The 24,058-nt window shown below is 39.1% G+C and overlaps 1 protein-coding gene across 4 annotated transcripts in view; it reads left to right on the top strand.

Annotated features, from left to right (window-relative positions):
• Positions 1-24,058, top strand: part of FRAS1 (Fraser extracellular matrix complex subunit 1) — a 470,538-nt gene that overhangs the window by 416,077 nt on the left and 30,403 nt on the right. For all 4 annotated transcript variants that reach the window (XM_035293463.3, XM_002745679.6, XM_078367938.1 and 1 more), the window contains 8 exons: positions 2,931-3,136; positions 11,090-11,246; positions 13,379-13,579; positions 15,151-15,338; positions 16,466-16,741; positions 19,129-19,361; positions 21,250-21,410; positions 23,632-23,846. In XM_035293463.3, coding sequence (XP_035149354.3) covers positions 2,931-3,136; positions 11,090-11,246; positions 13,379-13,579; positions 15,151-15,338; positions 16,466-16,741; positions 19,129-19,361; positions 21,250-21,410; positions 23,632-23,846 — 1,637 coding nt within the window. The remainder of the gene's footprint in view (positions 1-2,930; positions 3,137-11,089; positions 11,247-13,378; positions 13,580-15,150; positions 15,339-16,465; positions 16,742-19,128; positions 19,362-21,249; positions 21,411-23,631; positions 23,847-24,058) is intronic.

Below are 24,058 nucleotides of genomic sequence, written 5' to 3'. Positions count from 1 at the left end.
GGCAACATTAGAAAGTCCTGTAACTGCTATGGCACCACACTCCTTTGTGTGCATCTGTGGCAAACATACTCATTAACTTAAGAAACAGAGGCAGGATTTCTCCTAAATCTCTGACTTAAGTTTTGCCGGTAAAGAGACTATTCCATTTCAGGCACTGACGTTTACATTCACTTTATCAATTAGTAAGAAGATTAGCAAGGTAACAGTGTTTATAGGACATTTTCTATATCTAGCACTGGTGCTCAACATGGTGTGTGCTACAGAGTAGTGGAGGGCAGTCTCATAATCTATTTCAGGATACAAGACTTCCATAAATAGAAAGATAACTGTAGATTGGTCATGCACAATAAGTGTTCTCTGAGTTCTGACAGAAAGTGCATTATACCTAATGTGAGCCCATGAGCCATCAGCAGGTAACGTCCATTTCATATTGATGCAGGCCATCAGTGTGGGAAAAAAGGAACTCTGTAGTCAGGCGAAGTTGATTCTCAGGGCCAGTGCTACCACTTCCTGGGGATTCTACTGCCGTATGGGGTTGTTGAGAGAATGACATTAAACAATATGTATAAAAACCTTTAACACAATACCTGACCTACAGCATGAATATCTTCCTAAAACTCCCCTTGTTGTCTTATATATTTCTTGCCTCAGTCTTCCACTGGACTGGGGTCTTCTTAAAGGGAGAGGTTGTTTTTGGGCAGGCAATCATAAGAAGTATCTACTTTCTTTTCTCTTCTCTCTCTTTTTTTTGGCAGACAGGGATAGAAATGAGGGTGAATGTCTTGTTAAAGAGGAAAAAAAGAGTCTTTTATAGCCCAAGAGGAATTTGGAATTGATTAGTGCATGGCAAAACCTAAGCAAACAACTTCAGCTTTAACTTTCTCATCTGACTTGAGGCTTGTCAGGCCAGCAAGAAAAAACATCCTGAAGCTTCAGATGTCTGCCGGGAGCAGAAAAGCTTCTCTGCTTGCATTGCTTTTTTCCTGGCAACAATCTTTCTTCTTTTCCTTCTATGCTGAGAGATGTCATTACCACCCACTTTTTAATAGCATAGGCCATTTCACTGGGTTACGGAGCCCTAACTGGCTGGGCCTTAAGTTGTTAATTTTCCCTTAGGCGTGGTATTGTTTTTTAAGCAGTATTGTCTGACTTTTCATTTAGTGTTGATTAGTAACTATTATTAAGCTTAGTTCATATGATGGGATGGTTTTATTTTTGCCAGGGCCAACAGTTCTGGAGTCACAGAGAGCTTTCTACACATTGACTTGGAGAATGGTTGGGTGCTTATCACCCCTTCTCTTATTCCCCCACCTCCCACCATCCCCAAACACATACCTTTCCTTCCTTTCTGGATTGGTGGGGTGTGGCCAGTAGGCAGCCAGGAACTTGGTGATTAGGTCTTTAGCCCAAAGACTAATTGTGACTCAGGAGGCTTTGATATATGATTCTTTGCATTGTTCATGAAGAAATTAATAACCAGCAGTCAACAAAATGATCTCAGAAGAGGAAATGCCTTAATCCAGAGCATTACAGTAGGTATAGTAGGAAGAAAAAAAATGATTCTTTATATTGATAATTCTGGAGTTAGGAGAAAAATACAAACTATAATATATTAATTCCTACCAAACTTTGAGTGCTTGCTATAAACCAGATACTATATTGAGTACCATGCATTTATTCTCTCATTAAATTCAATTCTACCAATTAGATATTAGATATTAATATTTCCAATTTATATATGAAAAAATATCCCCAAATTTGGAAAGTCTAACATGCCCTGTGTCACACAGTTGGTGAGTAGAAAGGTTGGAAATCCAGGTCTGTTTCCTCCTAAGTCCGTGTTTTTAACTGTGATTAGACTGTGGTCTCATCCTAAGTCAAAGGAGGATTCAAGTTATAAAAGAACAGTCCTCTATAGCGTGGTCACTATACAGCAATAGTTTTGGTATTCTTTTCACTATTATTTTATTTTTTCACAAAATTTCTTTTCACTATTTTATTTTTTTGCTATTTTTAAATTTAGGAGCTATGTCATAAAAAGCCATGTCTCTGGCTTCATTTGAAAATAAGATCTGGGCAGGGTGCAGTGGAACACACCTATAATCCCAGCACTTTGGGAAGCTGAGGCAGGTTGATCACCTGAGGTAAAGAGTTGGAGACCAACATGGAGAAACCCAGTCTCTACAAAAAATAAAAACTAGTCTGGGAGTGGTGGTACATGCCTATAATCCCAGCTACTCGGGAGGCTGAGGCAGGAGAATTACTTGAACCCAGGAGGTGGAGGTTGAGGTGAGCCGAGATTATGCCACTGCACTCCAGCCTGGGCAACAAGAGCAAAATGCCATCTCAAAAACAAAAAAAAAGAAAAGAAAAAAGAAAGAAAGTAAGATCTGGCAACAAGTGACTGAAGCTTTTTAAACAGGGCCTGCTCTCTCCTTTTTACCCATGTCCCTACTCTTCCCTACTTTCTCTTTGGCTCCAAGACCAATGTGAGTGGCTATTTAGCACCAGACTTGCACTGATGTTTTTCTTACTGTAGCCCTAGCAGGACAGTGAAGTCTTTTGAGTACCCAAGTCATGATCAAACTTTTTCTTACACCATCAAAATTTTTCTTACAATTATTCCATTAATTAACTTGAATTACCTGCTCATATTTGAGATGGTGACTGCATTTTGAAGTTGTACAAAGGCAGGTAAAAAATTTATCTGTTATATTTCACTGGACTCACACTTATAGTAGAAGCAGTTCCCTTGTTCTGAGAGTAACAGCCATGCTTTGGAACCCACTTACCACTTGTGATTTGTCAGCCTACCTTGGGCTTTGGTGGAGCTCCCCTACCAAGTAGCTGCTGAAGGCTGACAAGGACCATGGCCACTCCCTCCCTGTCTTCCACTGATGGTGCCTGTGTCTTTCTGTCTGCCCACCCAGTGCCCAGCATGCAGTTTGCCAAGGATTTGCTCCTAGTGAAGGAGAAGGAGGGTGTCCTGCATGTCCCTATCACTCGGAGTGGAGACCTCAGCTATGAGTCATCAGTGAGGTGCTATACTCAGAGCCATTCCGCTCAGGTCATGGAGGACTTTGAGGAGAGACAAAATGCAGACTCTTCACGGATTACATTTCTCAAAGGGGACAAAGTAAGTGGCTTTGTGGTGGCTGAAAGATGGGATTCTCTTCTTGTCCTTATTTGTCTGTAATGAAGTCATTCATATACAGTCCAAAAATTCTCAGAATTTTCATACTACAGTTGACCCTTGAACAATTCAGGAGTTGGGGTGCCAACTTCTCACAAAGTTGAAAATGTGTGTATAACTTTTGACTTGCACAAAACTTGACTACTAATAACCTACTATTGACTGAAAGTCTTACCATTAACATAAATGGGTGATTATTATATATTTTATGTGTCATACATATTGTATACTATATTCTCACAAAAAAATAAGCTAAAGAAAAAATGTTATTAAGAAGAGAACATTAGGAAGAGAAAATATATTTACTGCTCATTAGGTGGAATAGTGGATCATCATAAAGGTCTTCATCCTCATTGTCTTCATATTGACTAAGCTGAAGAGAAGGAGGGAAAAGAGGATCTTACTGTCTCAGGAGTAGAGAGATGGAAAAAACATCCATGTCTAAGTGCACCCATGCAGTTCAAACCTGTGTCATTCAAGGGTCATCCATAATTGATAATATTTTTAATGATGTCATCTATTCCTTCTTTGTCTCCCACTTACAATCAAATACACATAATTGGTTGATCTGGGAAGTTTAGCTAATGTGTGACATATTTGGAACTTAGCAGAATCAAATGAGTTCTGCTCTTAATATCACCTCTTAATCTGAAACTATGTTAGAGATGAATATACTCCACTAATGTTACTTTGAGAGCAGGAGACAGCCCTCTAATACTTGGACCCCTGTCCCAGGGAAACATACATCCCAGTATAGAACATGTTGAAAAAATTCAAGTCAGCAGAGTATTCTCTTGACAATATACATGAACTCGCATGCATATGCACCTAGAAACTCACCACTAAAGCAAATAGAAAGCAAAAAAAATAAGCAGGTGTTGCAATCCTAGTCTCTGATAAGACAGACTTTAAACTAACAAAGATAAAAAAAAAAAACAGAAAGAAGGGCATTACATAATAGGATCAATGCAACAAGAAGAGCTAACTATCCTAAATATATATGCACCCATACAGGACCACTCTGTTTCATAAAGCAAGTTCTGAGAGACCTACAAAAAGACTTAGACTCCCATACAATAATAGTAGGAGACTTTAACACCCCTCTATTAATATTAGACAGATCAACAAGACAGAAAATTAGCAAGGATATTTAGGACTTGAACTCAGTTCTGGACCAAGCAGACCTAATAGACATCTACAGAACTCTCCACCCTAAATCAACAGAATATACATTCTTCTCAGTGCCATATCACACTTATTCTAAAACTGACCACATAATTGGAAGTAAAACACTCCTCAGAAAATGCAAAGGAATGAAAATTGTAACAAACAGTCTCTCAGACTACAGTGCAATCAAATTAGAACTCAGGATTAAGAAACTCACTCAAAACCACACAACTACGTGGAAACCAAGCAGCCTGCTCCTGAATGACTACTGGGTAAATAACAAAATTAAGGCAGAAATAAAGAAGTTATTTGAAATCAATGAGAACAAAGAGACAACATACCAAAATCTCTGGGACACAGCTAAGGCAGTGTTTAGAGGGAAATTTATAGCACTAAATGACCATAGGAAAAAGCAGTAGAGATCTAAAATCAAAGTCCTAACATCACAATTAAAAGAACTAGAGAAGCAAGAGCAAACATTCAAAAGCTTGCAGAAGGCAAGAGATAACTAAGATCAGAGCAGAACTGGAGGACATAGAGACGCGAAAAGTTCTTAAAAAAAATCAGTGAATCCAGGAGCTGTTTTGTTGAAAAGTTTAACAAAATAGATAGACTGTTAGCCAGACCAATAAAGAGGAAAGAGAGAAGAACCAAATAGCCACAATAAAAATCCATGAAAGGGATATCACCACTGATCCCACAGAAATACAAACTACTATCAGAGAATACTATAAACACCTCTATGCAAATAAACTAGGAAGTCTAGAAGAAATGGATAAATTCCTGGATACATACACTCTCCCAAGACAAAACCAGGGAGATGTGGAATCCTTGAATAGACCAATAACAAGTTCTGAAATTGAGGCAGTAATTAATAGCCTACCAAGCAAAAAAAGTCCAAGACCAGAGGTTTTCACAGCTAAATTCTACCAGAGGTACAAAGAGGAGATGGTCTCATTCCTTCTGAGACTATTCCAAATAATAGAAAAAGAGGGAATCATCCCTAACTCATTTTATGAGGCCAGCATCATCCTGATACCTAAACTTGTCAGAGATACAACAAAAAAAGAACATTTCAGGCCAATATCCCTGATGAACATCAATGAGAAAATCCTCAATAAAATACTGACAAACTGAATCTAGTAGCACATAAAAAACCTTATCCACCATGATCAAGTCAGCTTCATCCCTGGTATGCAAGGCTGGTTCAGCATACGCAAATCAATAAATGTAATCCGTTACATAAACAGAACCGATGACATTAACCACATGATTATCTCAATAGATGCAGAAAAGGCCTTTGATAAAATGTAACACCCCTTCATCTAAAAACTCTCAGTAAACTAGGTATTCATGGAATGTATCTCAAAATAATAAAAGCTATTTATGACAAACTCACAGCCAATATCATACTGAATGGGCAAAAGCTGGAAGCATTCCCTCTGAAAACGGGCACAAGACAAGGATGCCTTCTCTCCCCACTCCTATTCAACATAGTATTGGAAGTACTGACCAGGGCAATCAGGCAAGAGAAAGAAATAAAGTCAATTCAAATAGAAAGAGAGGATGTCAAATTGTCTCTATTTGCAGATGACATGATCATATATTTAGAAGACCCCATCATCTTAGCCCAAAATTTCCTTGAGCTGATAAACAAGTTCAGCAGAGTTTGAGGATACAAAATCAATGTGCAAAAATCAGAAGCATTCCTATACACCAATAATAGAGAGCTAAATCATGAGTGAACTCTCATTCACAATTGTTACAGAGAGAATAAAATTATCTAGGAACATAGCTTACAAGGAATGTGAAGGATCTCTTCAAGGAGAACTACAAACCACTGCTCAAGGAAATAAGAGAGGACACAAACAAATCGAAAAACATCAGTATTGTGAAAATGGCCATACTGCCCAAAGTAATTTATAGATTTGATGCTATCCCCATCAGGCTACCATTGGCTTTCTTCACAGAATTAGAAAATATGACTTTAAAGTTTATATAGAACAAAAACAAGGGCCTGTATAGCCAAGACAATCCTAACCAAAAAGAACAAAGCTGGAGGCATCACACTACCTGACTTCAAACTATACTGCAAGGCTACAGTAACCAAAACAACATGGTGCTGGTACAAAACAGATATATAGGCCAATGGAACAGAACAGAGGCCTCAGAAATAATGCCACACATCTACAACCATCTGCTCTTTGATAAACCTGAGAAAAACAAACAATGGGGAAAGAATTCCCTATTTAATAAATTGTGTTGGGAAAACTGGCTAGCCATATGCAGAAAACTGAGACTGGACCCCTTCCTTACACCTTATACAAAAATTAACTAAAGATGGGTTAAAGACTTAAACATAAGGCCTAACACTATAAAAACCCTAAAAGAAAACCTAGGCAATACCATTTAGAACATAGGCATGGTCAAAGACTTTATGACTAAAATACCAAAAGCAATGGCAACAAAAACCAAAATTGACAAATGGGATCTAATTAAACTAAAGAGCTTCTGCATAGCAAAAGAAACTATCATTAAGAATGAACAGGCAACCTACAGAATAGAAGACGTTTTTGGTAATCTATCCATCTGACAAAGGGCTAATATCTGGAATCTACAAGGAACTTAAACAAATTTACAAGAAAAAAACAACCGCATCAAAAAGTAGATGAAGAATATGAACAGACAATTCTCAAAAGAAGACACTTATGCAGCCAACAAACATTTGAAAAAAAGCTCATTATCACTGGTTATTAGAGAGATAAACCAAAACCACAATGAGATACCATCTCATGCTAGTTAGAATGGTGATTATTAAAAAGTCAGGTAACAACAGATGCTGGAGAGGATGTGGAATAATAGGAACACTTTTACACTGTTGGTGGAAGTGTAAATTAGTTCAACCATTGTGTAATGCAGTGTGGTGATTCCTCAAGAATCTAGAACCAGAAATACCATTTGGCCTAGCAATCCCATTACTGGATATATACACAAAGGATTATAAATCATTCTGCCATAAAGACACATGCACACATATGCTTATTGCAGCACTGTTCACAATAGCAAAGACTTGGAACCAACCCAAATGCCCATCAATGATAGATTGGATAAAGAAAATGTGGCACATATACACCATGGAATACTATGCAGCCATAAAAAAGGATGAGTTCATGTCCTTTGGAGGGACATGGATGAAGCTGGAAACCATCATCCTCAGCAAACTAACACAGGAACAGAAAACCAAAGACCACATATTCTCATTTTTAAGTGAGAGTTAAACAATGAGAACACATGGACACACACCAGGGGAATATCACACACCAGGGCCTGTCAGGTGGTGGGAGACTAGGAAAGGGAGAGCATTATGAGAAATACTTATGTACATGATGGGTTGATGAGTGCAGCAAACCACCATGGCACATGTATACCTTTTGAGCAAACCTGCACATTCTGCACATGTATCCCAGAACTTAAAGTCTAATAATAATAAAATAAAGAAACCAGTAAACATGGCTGCACCAGAATCAAAGCCTGCAACCTCAGTGTATGTCAAAAGTATATATTGAATCAGAATCACATTTTCCCCATTTTAAAATCTTAGTTTCAGATGATTGAGTCAATTGTGTCCCTTGGTTTAAGAGGCATACATCCTCATTGGTCAATACTAAGGCCCACCTCTTATTTTTGTTTTTTTTTTATTCATTTTATTTTACCCCCACTCTCCAGCCACATTCTTTCCCTTGCTCATCAATCTATTGTGTTTATTATGTATCTCTTAACTTGCATTTCCTCTTAAGAAATGCTTGTTGTTTTATGTATATAGTTTTAATTTCTAAAAATGCTATCGTGTTCTCTTCTCATCTTTTACTTTTTTTTTTTTTTTTGAGATGGAGTTTCGCTCTTGTTACCCAGGCTGGAGTGTAATGGCGCAATCTCGGCTCACCGCAACCTCTGCCCCCCGGGTTCAGGCAATTCTCCTGCCTCAGCCTCCTGAGTAGCTGTGATTACAGGCACGCGCCACCATGCCCAGCTAATTTTTTGTATTTTTAGTAGAGACGGGGTTTCACCAGGTTGACCAGGATGGTCTCGATCTCTTGACCTCATGATCCACCCGCCTCGGCCTCCCAAAGTGCTGGGATTACAGGCTTGAGCCACCACACCCGGCCTCTTTTACTGTTTTTACTCAGCTATGCCTTGAGATCTGTCTGTGTTGTTTAGGTGTACATGAAATCTGTTGCTTCTAACTGTTGCATAGTATTTTATGGTATAAGTGTTAGTGCATTTGCATTGTTATAAAGCGATACCTGAGTCTCAGTAGTTTATAAAGAAAAGGGGTTTATTTGGTTCACAGTTCTTTAGGCTATACAAGAAACATTGTGCCAGCATCTGCTTCTGTGAAGGCTTCAGGAAGCTACCACTCATGGCAGAAGAGGAAGGGAAACAGGCATCATCACATGGTGAGAGAGGAGGAAAGAGAGAGGATAGGGAGGTATCAGACTCTTGACTACTGTATCTCATGGGAATTAAGAGTGAGAATTCACTCAATCCTGTGAGAATGGCACCAAGCCATTCATGAGAGAACTGTCCCCCATGACCCAAACATCTCCCACCAGGCCCCACTTCCAACAATTGTGGATCAAATTTCAACAGGAGATATGGAGGGGACAAATATTTAAACTCTATCAGTATGTATCTCCTATATTTTACCCATGCATTCTCAATAAGAGACAGTGAGGAACCTCAGTGATCATACCCACTAGCTTCCTGACACCCTGTCACCACAAACAATGCTTCAATGCACATCCTCATACATATCCACTTATAGACTTGGATGAGAATTTTCTTGGATATATTATTAGGAAGAAAAATGATAAACTATAGGACATGCATATAGTTAAGTTGAAAAACTTGTGTTGGAATACTTTCCAGAATGTCACTAGAAGTCCATGAGTATTGCTATAACCCTGTATTCCCTCCAAAACATAGCATTACTCATGTTTTGAACTTTTACTAATTTAATATGTATAAAGTTATATCTCATTTTAATTTGTATTTCTCTAATTATATGCTTGTTAGCTTACTGGATTTCTAATAAGTGTATAACCTTATTTACTCACTGACTTGCAGTACTTTTGCATATAATGCATATATTAATTCCTTGTCAGTTTTAGACATTTTAGGTATTAATAACACCTTTTCTTTTCTGTCACTTATTTATTACCTTTGACTATAGTGTTATTAGTTGAACAGAAGTCTTCAATTTTGAAATAATATAATGTATCTAGTTTTTGCCTTGTGATTAGTCCTTTTGAAGTTTAGCATAAAAAGACTTACCCATCACAGATTACCCTAGATCCTTTCTCTGTTCATCTTTACTATCAAAATAAAAGTGATAGCTTCCTTCTTTGGGGAACTTGGGACATTTATACATTTATGATTCATAAAGGCCTTAGTTATATATTTTATGGGAATTTTACTGGCGACAGGTTGAAATGTGTTTTAAAACACATATAAATACTACAGATACCATCTTCAGGTTTGAGTCTACATGTTGGTATTTGTTTTAAGTTCAAAAGAGAATTCTCTACTTATCCAAGAAGTAGTTTTTAATTTAATAAAATTATAAAGAAAATACAGTCTAGTAGTCTGTTACCCACATGACAATCTATCATTGTTCTTAAGCACATTTTAGAACCTTTATTAGTATTATTTTTTGCTTGATAAGCATATGCTTTGAAACTTGTTCACTATTTTTTTTTTAAGATCTAAAGAGTCACTGCTAAATTTATGCTTCCTATAAGGAATTCTTATACGAGATATGTGGTAGAGAAAAAAAACACAACCTTCTTCGGGGATTTAAAATCAGGTTCGCAAGTCACTTATAAATGTTCACAGGGATATTCACCATTTAGTGAGACTTAAGTGTGAGTGAAACTTCTCTCTACTCATATATACTTTGCAATATGTTAGGATAGTGAATTTAAAATGATCTGACTAAAAATATCCTTCTTTGCATCACATGACTCTACTATTGAGGCTGCTGTGTTATCTGAAATGTTGTAACCATATTTTACATTTCTCAAAAATACAATAATCAGTAGAGAATATTCTATTGAGAAACACTTGGTTTCTTTCCATCAAACAGGGATTTGAATTGCTGTCTCAGACTCTCCATACTCAGCAGTTTTCAGATGAGATATCATTTGGCAGCAGATTTGAGAATTCTTTAGCATTTAAAAGTATCTTTAACTTAACACAAAGCCTTTCTGCTTTCCTTATTAGACTATTCATTTTAACAAAGGAAAAGAAGTATTACTCAGCTCTCCAGGAAGTTTAATCCGTATGTTAAACCCCCATCATCAGAAATCTACCTATTTTAATACATGAAAATGTATTAAGCAGCCCAGAAAAACTGTGGGAAAGTCACTGATAATTCTACATATACTTTTTAGTGGGTTGTTTGTTTTGTTGATCTTGTTTTTCATAATTTGTCACTAGTAATTAAAAATGGTTTGGCATGTTCTAATACAAGTCTCCACATATAGGTAAGTCCCACTCAGGCATGAACTGTTAAATTTGAACATTTTATTTTGCTAATGAAAGTGGATCCTTTTAATTTCATGTTGACTCTTTAATGCAATAAAGAAGAAAAATCATTTTCTAGGAAAATCAAGCAAGTCACTGATACCTTGCTGCAAATTTTAATCTGTCTTGTACCATTGGCTCTAGGCGAAGAACTGTACGGTCTATATCCGCGATGACTCCATGTTTGAACCAGAGGAACAGTTCAGGGTCTACCTCAGCCTCCCTCTTGGAAACCACTGGAGTGGAGCTAGAATTGGGAAGAATAACATGGCCACCATCACCATATCCAATGATGAAGATGGTAACAAAGAAATTATCTTTAGTTACTCTTAGGTTAAGGGGACATAAACTGATGTTTAACCATTAGTGTTTTGAAAAATGAGAGTGCTTTCAGAATGCCTACTGAGAACATTCTCTGAATATTTATATAAAATGTTGGTAACAAATGATCACCATCTACAGAAGTCCAACAAATTCATAGATATTTTAAATATTGTTATTCCCTACCATATTGCTAAGAGATGTGGAATGATTGTGGCTAAAAGCTGGGACAGAAAAGCTAAGACAGAGAATAAAAACCATTTAAGTCACTGCAGTGCAGGAGCAGGCTGGAAATACAGTTGGAATCAGTGGAATCCAATGAACTGATTTAAAACACTGCCACCTTTCTAGAAAAGTCTGATTTCTTACTTTCTTTCTCTCTAATTGATTTGGCCTACTAACCTAAAAAAAACTTAAGCTCTATAGTCAGGTGTTAGCCAACAATGATCCAGGCACCAGGGAAGACAAAACCTGTCTCAAACTGAGACATAATTGTTTCAATAAAATAGATATGAGTAAATGGATAACATTACAAGTAGTAATAGCTGTTTTTATTGAATATTTACTGTATACCAAGAACTATGCTAAACATATTATCTTATTTAATACTGACAGGAATTCCTTGAGGTTGGTGCTATTATTTCTATATGATGAATAAAGAAACTGAACCTCAGCAAATCTACATAATTTTCACTCTAGTTACACAACTGTAAGCGCAATACAGGATATGAACTTCATTCTGTGTGATTCTAGAATCTACACTATTGAAAATCTCAGTGACTCTTAGGATTTCTAGTGAAAATTCAGTAACTAACTTGGACATTGAGTAAAACAAGAAATGCCAGCCTTGAAGTTGAATTAGTCCTTTATCCCGGGAGACTCAAGTTCAGATCCCAAAGTGAACCTCTCCCAGGTACACAGAAAACCCATCATTGAGGCTCAGGGAAGTAAGATTTATGCTGTGCTACAGTGACTCACCTAGGTTTCAAAGAGTATTCTTATTAAAAAATATAAAACCTCAAATGAGGCATATCTTCTACAGTTAGGAAGGTCTGATTTTCTGAGAGGGGAATAAACATAGAAAGTAGATTTCTGCCATATTCTATGATATACTCAAAATGGTATAAAAGTTATTACTTTCAATTTTTTCATCTTTTTATCTCCCTATCCTATCACCGGACCCTTCCCCATGAGATATAATAGAAAAGAAGGCATGATTTGAATTTTTTGGTAAAAATTAATATATCATTTTATTTACTTATTTGTTTGAAATGGAGTCTTGCTCTGTTGCCCAGGCTGCAGTGCAGTGGTACAGTTATGGGTCACTGTAGCCTCAACCACCAGGGCTCAAGTGATTCTCCCACCTCAACCTCCTGAGTAGCTGTGGCCACCATGCCTGGCTAATTTTTTAATTATTTGTATAGATGAGGTCTCACTATGTTGCCCAGGTTGAATATATTATTAATCATTTCCTAGCAACAGGATTCCATTAGGAAATCTTGTGTTCCTGAATTATCCTTGTAGCCAGTCACTGAAAGCATCCATACTTACCTATACAGCTTATGAGTAATAGAAAAAGCTGAGGGTGGGGAGATGAGAACACTAAGAAGAGGGGATCCAAAGGACCAGAGATTAGGGATGGACTTGGTAAATTTAAGTATGATATAAATGAGATAAATTATAAACCTTAGAAATTTGTATCTCATAAATGAAAAGTTGACTTATGCAATAGATATTTATCTAGAGCCTACTGTGTCTCAGTCCCTTGATAAACTGTTCAAATTTATTTTGAAACATTCTATGAGCGGTAGAGCTGAGATGGAAACTTGGACATCATGAATTTCAAAGTCTCTACATATAATTCAACCATTATATTGTTTTTAACAAGGAACACGTGAGACATAACTCCTGCAGAATCACAAATAAATACTTTTTTCCAAAGCATTGTTTAGCAGTAAATATTGATTGAGTTTTATGAATGAAAGCCATTTTGCTTTATATTGTTCACTAATGTGAACAGTTTCTTCTTGTCCTTGTAAGGTATTTTCCTGGGAGTATGAATCCTTTGTGCGATTCTAACTGGCTCATGTTTTCCTAACCATGTTTTCTTAGCTCCCACCATTGAGTTTGAAGAAGCTGCATACCAAGTCCGGGAACCCGCAGGGCCAGATGCCATTGCAATTCTGAACATCAAGGTGATCCGTAGAGGGGATCAGAACAGGACCTCCAAGGTTCGCTGTAGCACTCGGGATGGCTCTGCCCAGTCTGGTGTGGATTATTACCCAAAGAGCCGAGTCTTGAAGTTCAGTCCTGGTAATTGAATGCCAACCTCGACCTGTGGGTTTTACTTACTAGAGGGGCAAAAACCTTGTATTTGAAGAAAGGAAGAAACAGATAAACGAAAAAGGGAAACAGTAGTTCCAATAGCATAAAGCATTTCTAAGCACACATTTGAGATTGCAGGTAAAATTTCTAATTCATAAAAATTATGTGGGAGAAAAAGAAATAGTCTTTACCTTAGAGCATGCTGGGCATTTTGGTTGATTTAAAAGGATTTTTTGTTAGCCTAAGATTTGGTTGAATGATAGGATAACTTGGTTAAAAAAAATACACACATAATTGGCACCATCAAATATTGCTGCAAAGTACCGTGATGGGTCATTCAGGGATTACTACATTTGAAAGGCACAATCCCTGTGTTCAAGTGGTTTAACATTTGCTAGGAAACAGGGTACCCTGTTTTGGACTTTCCAAAATAAAATTTATTCCAGAGAGGATATGGAGATTAGTTTGGGAAAAGAGAAAGATGGAGTCAGGTCATAGATCACAACTTAAAGGTCTGTGATCTTCCACTCTCCTTCCAAAGGAAATTTAAGTATTAATCTGATGGAGGAAATGAGACAGGAAAAGGGTTGAACTGTATGCTAGGTTTTTTCATAGAACTTTCTGAAACCTGACTGGTATAGATCCTGACACCATCTGTGACGTAGCCAGAGGAGGGCAGCAGTGCTAGGAGAACTTCTCAGAGCAATCTTGGCAAGTGGAGGGAGAAAATGATGCCCTCAAAGATGCTGGGGGTTCAGGAGACAGAGTCTGTATTTTCTCTCCCCTCACCAGAGCTTTAAAGGGCTTCTGGCTCCATCCCATCTGTGTCTGATTGATGTTTGCTGGAAAGCTAGATGCCCTTCTTCCATATCTACACACGGACCTGTCTTTACCTTTTTACTTTTCTGCATAAAGATCTGGGGAAAGGATGTGTCTAGAAGCAACAGCCCAGGTGTCTGTAGGAGAGGAGGAAGGGGGCTTTAACTTCACTGAGGTATTTGCACCTTCAGGAAGTCACCTTATGAAAAAAGAAGTGGGTCTGTAAGGCTGGAACCCTGACCCTTTCTAGACTACTCACCCTCCATGTTGCCATCTTTGTGGAGGCTGGCTTGGTACATAACCCTGAGCCACTGCTTCTCAGGAGACAGCTTTGAAGGGTATCTGTCTGTGCAAGCCCTCACAGCCAAACAGGAACTCATGCATAAGTGTAAGAGGGAAAGAAAAATTAAGCAAAAAAACTCATAACCAGGGTGAAGTGTATTTTGGATCATAGATTTTTATTACTGGCAGCCAGTGTCAGGCAGGGGCCATTAATCCTCATATGGTGTTGAACAGTAAATCTGCAATACTGAGCCTCTACCACAGGTGGAATTTGGTCTGTAAAAAAAATTCCTCACTTGAGATGGAGCTACAGTGATTAGCAGCCACTGCATTTATAGAACACTGCTAAAAAGAAAGAACATATTTTAACGTGATGTCTCAGCAGTGCCAAGCAGCACTCTCTTGGATATGTTTCCTCACAAAGCCTTTGCTTTCTTCTTTTTCTGTCCTTGGTGAAGGTGTGGATCATATCTTTTTTAAAGTTGAGATCCTGTCCAATGAAGACCGGGAATGGCATGAATCTTTCTCACTAGTCCTTGGCCCAGATGACCCAGTGGAAGCAGTTCTTGGGGATGTAATTACTGCCACGGTGACAATTCTAGACCAGGAGGCAGCAGGGAGCCTCATATTGCCAGCACCACCCATTGTGAGTTGCTCGACCCAAAGGATTGCTGTTTTTATGTCTCAGTGACTAGCAGATGAGAACTTGAGAGAAGTACTCTACTTCTGTCTTCTTCTAACACAGTGGTTCCCAACCAGGAGCCATCTTGCCTTCCATTCTCCCCCTTCCAGAGGACATTTAAGCAAAGTCTGGAGACATTTTTGGTTGTCACAGTCATCACACCTGGTGCTACTAGTATTTCCTAGTGCTAGTGCTAGAAGCCAGGGATACTCCTAAACATACCATAATCAACAGGGCAGCCCCCAACAACAAAAGGAATCATTTGGCACAAATATCAACAGTGTTGAGGGTAAAAAACCCTGTTCTGATCTAAAAGTGAGACCAAATCCTATTGGTATCTTAGTCTGATAAAGACAGAAAATACAATACAATTGATCTTCTCTTTTCTTTGATGGGACCTAGAAGAGTAAGATGGTAATACTACCTTATATCTATTATCCCACATGCTCATCACACTTACAGAATTAAGTACCTGTGGGAAGGTAGTACCACATTTCTCAACTTGATTAGAATGAATGCACTATTCTTACAATTAAGAGGAAAACACTTAGAGGTTGCAAAGGAAAATTTAACCCATAATTGTGAAGTAGACAGAAGAAGCCTTCTAAATTCTGCTAACTAGTCTCATATAATATATTAGAAAAGAATGACGATTATTTCAAAATGTGTGTCTTATTTGACCATGGAAAAAATATATACTACCTCTCTTCACTCTTATTTTGCCAAATGTTCTACTGTATGTCATCAACTATTTAATGCAACTTTAAACTAGCAGCTGCCATTCATGATACAGCTTTGGTTCCAATGTGCAGGAAAATCAAAGTGTTTTCTCACATGAGTGATGGGGCTCTGATTTAGGAATAACATTAAAAGGATAATAAAATTCTAGCCCAACCAGTAGCAGGATCTTCTCCACCACTAAAGATTTGTGGTATCTTTTAAGGATGGCTGGAAAAGAATTTAAAAAAACTTCTTATATTTTAAATAATCCCTAGACACTAAGAGATCTTGCAGATCTCTAAAGAAGAGGGCTTAGTTCTCTGATTGTGCCGATACCCAACCTGAACCGAAGCTTTGTTGCTGTTTCTCAGGTAGTCACACTTGCTGACTATGACCATGTGGAAGAAGTTACCAAGGAAGGAGTCAAGAAATCCCCCTCCCCAGGCTACCCGCTGGTCTGCGTCACCCCCTGTGACCCTCATTTCCCCAGATATGCTGTCATGAAGGAGCGCTGCAACGAGGCTGGCATCAACCAGACATCTGTGCAGTTCAGCTGGGAAGTGGCTGCCCCCACTGATGGCAATGGGGCCCGGTCTCCCTTTGAAACCATCACTGACAACACACCATTCACCAGTGTCAACCATATGGTAAGTCTGAGGGTCTGGGCCTGGTTCTCGCTCCCTGGGAGAGGACTGATGTTGTTCTTTGTTACTCAGATAATCAAACTCCTTATGGTCCATGCATGGCATTTGGAATAAAACAAATAAGGAGGTGCACCTTGTCTTTTTACTCTTATACCTGAGAAATGTGACCTATAAATGACAAAGTCAGTGAAAAATTCCACGTAGGCACTATTGATTACTATTAACATATCTTTAATCATCATATTAGCATATAAACTCCTTCTGGACATGAACCAAAATTTCTACCACATTCCTACAATGTGGTCGAAATGTGGCCCAAAATGGCCAGCACGTCAAAGGCACAGAGAAGGGACCAGTTACTAAATAAAAGAATAGAATGGTTGGTGAGTGATCAGCACTTTACAAAGCTCTATGGGAGGCCATGAAAAGATATTCATGCAGCAGTTGCTGTCTTCAAAAAGCTTAGAGACCAACAACCTTGACACTATCAGAGAACAATGAACAATGATGTTTTCCCAAACTTAACAAAGAGTCTACCACAGTGATTCTACACTTCACACTGATGAAGCTGGTTCTCTTCCAAAAGTAAGCTGAAAACAGTTGAGATTCAGGCTTAGTATAGTACCTGGCATGTAGTAAGCATTCAACAATTCTGGCCTAAAATTATATCACTGAATAATTTTAGACATCAGAGACTTTTTTCAGACCAGATTTCTCTAGATTTTCCTGCTCATTCCACAGTTTATCCCCACTGTAATAAGAGCTTCACTGGGATGGGATAATAGCAGAGGAAAGCCATTAGATATAGATGGGAGGCTTTGGATAATGCAGGGTCATTCATACCCACTCTCTTTGGCACAGCTTATTCAGAAAGGCCTGAAGAGCAAATCTTTTGCAACATAACCAGCTCAAATTTAAATCATCTTTTCTGTTATTAAAAAATCAACATGTTGGGCTGGGCACGGTGGCTCACGCCTGTAATCCCAGCACTTTGGGAGGCTGAGGCGGATGGATCACGAGGTCAAGAGATTGAGACCATCCTGGTCAACGTGGTGAAACCCCGTCTCTATTAAAAATACAAAAAATTAGCTTGGCGTGGTGGCGCACACTTGTAATCCCAGCTACTCAGGAGGCTGAGGCAAGAGAATTGCCTGAACCCAGGAAGCAGAGGTTGCGGTGAGCCGAAATCACGCCATTGCACTCCAGCCTGGTAACAAGAGCAAAACTCCATCTCAAAAAAAAAAAAAAAATCAACATGGCAAAACTTACCAGCTTGTTGTTTCTTAAGTATCTATTTCTCTCTTCAACAAAACAATAAAGGGAGTTTGGTCTGGTTTGAGCCAACTGTACATTTTTAACCGATAAATTATGACTTTATGCTTCAGATTCTTGCAATGGATTTGTGACTACTACCCTTTACCCTCGTTTCCTTTGCTTTATCTTTATTTCTTCAATTATTTATTCAATATCATTCTATTATGTGCATTCTTGTAGGATGCCTCAAATCCCTTCTGTACAAAGTTCATGTATATATAAATAAGTAAAACATTGACAGCAATTTTTAAAAGTTTAATGAAAACACCTTCTTTAATTTTTAATGGACTTCAGCGAAAATTGTTTTCATGGGTAAATTTGTAAGTTTGTGTTGCTTTGTGGGAGGTCCGTGATACACAGAACTGCTTATTAATTTTTCTTGTTATATACTTTCCTATGTAAATGCACGCATAACCTAAAGAGTCCTGGTGATGCACATTGCCTCTGCATAGATGGAGTTAAGCACTCTTAGGGCTTCTGTATGTTTGGGGCTCGATGGAATCTGTGGAAAAACCTTCAAAGGCTGGAAGATGTCAGAGGCCAAGTTCTCAGCTTCAAGCCTGCATGTTATTATAACCCTTGCAGTGTGTTCACTGGGTAGGGAGATGGGATGGAGGGAGGATAACAGTAGGATAAAGAGACATGAGAAATCCCAGGAAGGAAGTATTTTTTCTCTGTCTCCTGACATCATGCTCTCGACAACAGTGACTTGGAGGCCAACCAGTCTTGCTAGAAGCCTGAATAACAGTTGGGTTGTCCTTGGGCTGAACCTAGTATATAAAAAGAACAATACTATTAATGGTAATCAGTCATCCATGGGCCTGTGCTCCACATCTGTCTACTTGCTCATTGACTATCTTACCCACTTAGGCTATAAGTACTCACTGATCTGTCTCGAGTGTCTGGTTCATAGTTAAAAGTCAATACTTAAGTGACGAATGAATGAATAGATGGAACAATCAGTGGATGGGTGGATGGATGACCTTTACAGATTACCTTGAACCAGATCACGTAAGAAGCTAGGGATACTTTAAGTAGGGATACTCACATTGGAGATGATTTATTCTTCCTGGTAGGTCCTGGACAGCATTTACTTCAGCCGGAGGTTCCATGTACGTTGTGTGGCCAAGGCTGTGGACAAGGTGGGCCATGTGGGAACCCCCTTAAGGAGCAACATTGTTACCATTGGAACAGACAGTGCTATCTGCCACACACCAGTGGTGGCTGGAACATCCAGAGGCTTCCAGGCTCAGTCCTTCATCGCAACCTTGAAATACCTGGATGTCAAACACAAGGAGCATCCAAACAGGTCAGGCCGGTGGCATGAGGGTGTTGAGGTGAATCTCAGGTCTCCTTCGTGTGTTTCCCAGGATGGTCAATAAGTGATGCTTCTGCAAAATAAAAATGTGATGATGACTGTGTCAGTAAAAGTTTAAATCTGTCAAAGTCCCTCAAGCTAGGGCCCCCTGCCTATCTTCCTAGCCTTTCCTTCTCCTTGTCATTTTCACCTGCCAGTCCAACCACAGGGAATCATGAATAACTTACCAAGGGCTACAGACTCTTATGGGTTGCATACCTCTGCCATGCTGTTACTCCAATTCTCCCCAGCCCCTTCCACTGGCTGGAGTTAAACCCTACTGTCCTATAGTACCTAGCTCATGGCATCTCTTCTACAGACATTGCCATCATCTCCCCTAATTTAATTTGGAGGCTTCCCCTCCTGGCTTCTCTGGCACCTGTATATGCTTCTTTTAGAAGATTATTAGCATTCACTCTCTCTGCCCTTCAGTAGATGGTAAGACCTGAAGGACAGAGACCGTGAGCATGTAGTTTGAGGATCCTCTACCCAGTATAGTGCTTCTTAGCAGCTAAGAAGCACTCCTAAATATCCACTGAACAAATGAATCATAACACGGTAGAAATTAGGAGACATTGGACTTAATTTTTTCTGTGCCACCATGATTTTGATTGGAATTGGATATTTTCATTTTGCATAGCAAAAAAATTTGTATGTACTATGCATATTTATTAACACTATAGTATTTAAATGTGTGTCTTTATGAACAACTCAGTTGCTTATAAACTCAGAAAAAATGAGTTCTTTTGCATGAAAAAAACAGGTTTGAATGAATATGCATACCCTTCTTTCTTTCCTAAAAGAATAAAATGTATCTTAGTGACACCTTCCCAGAAAAGTCCCTCCTCTTCACATCTAAGGGTCTGATTCCTCTTAAAAATGTAGCTCTTTGCTCAGAGAGACAAGTTATATAAACTCAAAACACACTTTCAATAAACATGGTCAAAATTTAAACTGGAACAAAGAAAAAAAATGCAACCCATAAGTACAGTTCTATTGTGTTGCAGTCTTAACCAATATTTACTAAGCTAATTTTTTATTTAGAATTGTATACTATGTCCTCTGGGGAAACAAAAGAAGTGGAGGAAATGCTCCTTGTCTTCATAGTGAGGAGGCAAGATAAACAGAGTCTGAAAACATTTGAGAAATAGCAGCCAATATAAATAAGTTACAGATTTCCTAGTCCAAAGGCTGCCTAAGAGCTGAGGATATAGATCAAGGAATAGCACACTGCAGATTGAGGCTGGTGGGGCCGGACACGTGGTGCTGATGGGACTTACAGGGAGATGGGAAAGGGAAGGCTGTTTTCAGTCGGGAGAGACAGTATGAGTAGCTAGATATTATAATTTCTCAGATTTGGCTAGGTGGAGAAATTGGCTTTAGAGTTTAAAAGCTCAAAGATATCTTTTTGACTCAAATACTTAAAGAAATGTGGGTGTCAACCTTACCTAACTTCCATAGACATTCACTGTGACAGAACAAGGGAGCAGCCCCTCCATATTCGCTCAGTTTTTGCTCCTGAAAAAAAACAGTTTCCACTGAAAGCAAAGGAAAGCTCTAAAGTAATTTATGGTTGTGATGTTATCTTTTCCTGTATAGAAAAAAATCTCTAATTCTAGATTGCTATCAGTCCTGTGTCTGGAGGGTCTCTTAAAGGGAAGCAATGATGCTATGTGTATATCTGTACCCCCGTTCAGATAGAAAACCTACCTGGAAAGCTTCAGGGAGAAAAAAATGGCAGCTTATTTGTCAAGACAGATTAGGTGGATGAGAAAGAAATACCTTATTGACTATTTATAGCAGTCAGCTAAACATTTATTTCTGCCCTTTTTCCCCCTAGAATCCACATTTCGGTGCAGATCCCACACCAGGATGGAATGCTGCCCCTTATCTCCACCATGCCATTGCACAACTTGCATTTTCTACTGTCTGAGTCCATCTACAGACACCAGCACGTCTGCTCCAATTTAGTTACCACCTATGACCTGAGAGGCATCTCAGGTGAGATTGACAAGTTCAGGACCAGTCTTTCCATGCTAGCTGAGTTCAGCGACTTTCAGGATATGGCAGAGTGAGGAGTACTGCTTTTCATGTCTTCCGGTCCTCAGAATCCACATATTAGTGATTTTCCTTCCCAGCACACATGCAAATGCAGTTAGCTCAGACAACGAAGTAGACAGGAGAAAACAAGGACTTTGGAATCACACTGATGGGTTCAAATCCTTATTCTACTGAACAAATACAGTTTGACCTTTCTGAGCCACTGTTATCTATAACATGGGAATGACAATTGTTCCCAATCAAGATAAGGATTAAATGCATTGACATTTTTAAAGCACCAACTATGACATATTTTAGTGTCTCCGTTCCCTTAGAATAAGCATGTTTAGATTGGTGCTCCAAAAACCTGTCACAGAAAGCTAAAGTGAAGGTGTTACAGGATGGATTCTCCAGAAGGAGGAGCTGAGATGGAGTTTGGGGTTACAAGATGTTTGTTAGGGATCAATACCTATGAAAGAGAAGAAGGAAAACAGGATTGGACAGAGGGAAAAGTCAAACTGCAATGCAGGCTGAAAAAGCCATCTTGGCCATGGCAGGGAGCTCAGGAGAGGCTTGTCGTTATTTCCAGCTGACACAGCCAGACCTTTATAGCCTACCTAGCCCAATCACTAGAGGCAAGCTGTCTCACAAGGGCATGACCTTGGGCTGAGCCAGTCTGCAGCTGACGCAGAGCTGAAGGAGCTGACAGCTGAGGCAGCGCATCTCCGTGTTCACCACAGCAGACATTTGACTTTACAAAGAATTCTGTCCATTTCCATTCACCTTAGCAAGTGCACGTTAAACGCATATTTTCTCCTTTCACAAATGATGAATCATTTAACAGTGTTTTTGAAGACAAAAATGCATTCATATTCTCTTTCATATTCATTAAGCATCGCTTTTGGTCGTGATGGTCTTTATGCAGTAGAAATTAGCTGAGTACAAATTATTTGTAAATCATTGAGCTACATATGAAAGTTTAATTGGTCCACATCTACTGCTAATGGAAGAGACATACTATGTTTAAATACTAAACTTTGCACCTCTTCTTACTTAAAAGCGATTAAATTCAAGACATGTTAATTGAGTAACTAGTCATCATGGGGGCAGAGGGCTGGGTGCTGGGTGTCAAGCATTCTAAGAAATGTATCATCACTTTTAAAATAATATAGTCGCTTTTAGTACTAAAAAAAATTTAACCCAGCTGGGCGCAGTGGCTCATGCCTGTAATCCTAGCACTTTGGGAGGTCGAGGCGGGTAGATTGCCTGAGCTCAGGAGTGCAAGACCAGCCTGGGGAACACAATGAAACCCATCTCCACAAAAAATACAAAAAAATTAGCCAGGCTTTGCCGCGTGCACCTATAATCTCAGCTACTCAAGAAGCTGAGTCAGGAGAATCACTTGAACCCAGGAGGCGGAGGTTGCAGTGAGCCGAGATTGCACCATTACACTCTAGTCTAAGTTTAACCCTAATATTCTAAAATTGCATCATATTCAGCTCCCTACTACATAATAGTCTCTCTTAATTTAGAGCCGTTCATGTACTTGGCAGCATTTGATTCAATAATTGTAATTTTGCCTGTCGCAGGTGAGAGTTAGTCAGGCATCATTAGGGAGCTATTTTACTCATTAACAAAAAATTAAGACTTTTTCCCCAAGAGTTCGGAAACTGTATGAGTGAGAAGTACTAGTCAGATGTATGTGTGCTGGCGTTTTTTTTTTGAGATGGGGTCTGAAAAAAGATATTTTAAAAATCAGTCTTAAAATAATAATTCACTAGCAAATGAGCCATACAGTAAATCCATGTCTTCAGGACTGGTGGGGACATATGTGAAGCACAGGACCAGACTTGCCAGGTATAACAGGCAAAGCTTCAGAGTATTTTCCTTTCCAAGTTCTATCACCTTCATTCGTGGAATCATTTGCTCACCTTTTCTTCCCTGGTTCCTGTGGTGTCTTAGAGGTAGAGTCCCTCATTCGACACCTGGCAACAGCAGTTAGCAAGCACTTTCCAAGCTCCCTCACATTTTCCCAGTGCATTGGGAGCCCTGGGTTGCTTTGTTAGTAGAGTCTCGGGTGACTGAAAGTGCTCTTAGTGTAAAAGGGTAAGCTCTTCACCCTACCCTGCTCCTTGGCCTCTGTGAACCAAGTTACAGTTCCTTGTTCTTTTCTCTCTGGCAGAGACAGGGTTCCTGGATGACATGGTCTATGACAGCACTGCTCTGGGGCCTGGTTATGACCGCCCCTTCCAGTTTGACCCCAGCGTGAGAGAGCCGAAGACCATCCAGCTCTACAAACACCTGAACCTGAAGAGCTGCGTGTGGACCTTTGATGCTTATTACGACATGACTGAGCTTATTGACGTCTGTGGAGGGTCTGTAACTGCTGATTTCCAGGTGGGTGCCCCAGGGTTTGTCTGAGGACTCTGCACATGAGTGCCTTGGCCAACCTTATTTGTTCTTGAAGCACTTTAGTTAGCACTTTGCCTCCAGAACTGGGCCAACCAACTAAGAGAGTCTTCTTAATAAGTCCCTCAAGCAAGATCTTGGCAGCACTGAAGCTAGAGAAGGGCCCAAAAGTCCTCTAAATCAAGTTAATGTGGAAAAAA

Source organism: Callithrix jacchus, chromosome 3 (genome assembly GCF_049354715.1).
Source record: "Callithrix jacchus isolate 240 chromosome 3, calJac240_pri, whole genome shotgun sequence".
NCBI classification, from domain to species: domain Eukaryota; kingdom Metazoa; phylum Chordata; class Mammalia; order Primates; family Cebidae; genus Callithrix; species Callithrix jacchus.
The sequence above is the reverse complement of the archived record's forward strand: the minus strand, read 5'-3'. Positions and strand labels throughout refer to the sequence as shown.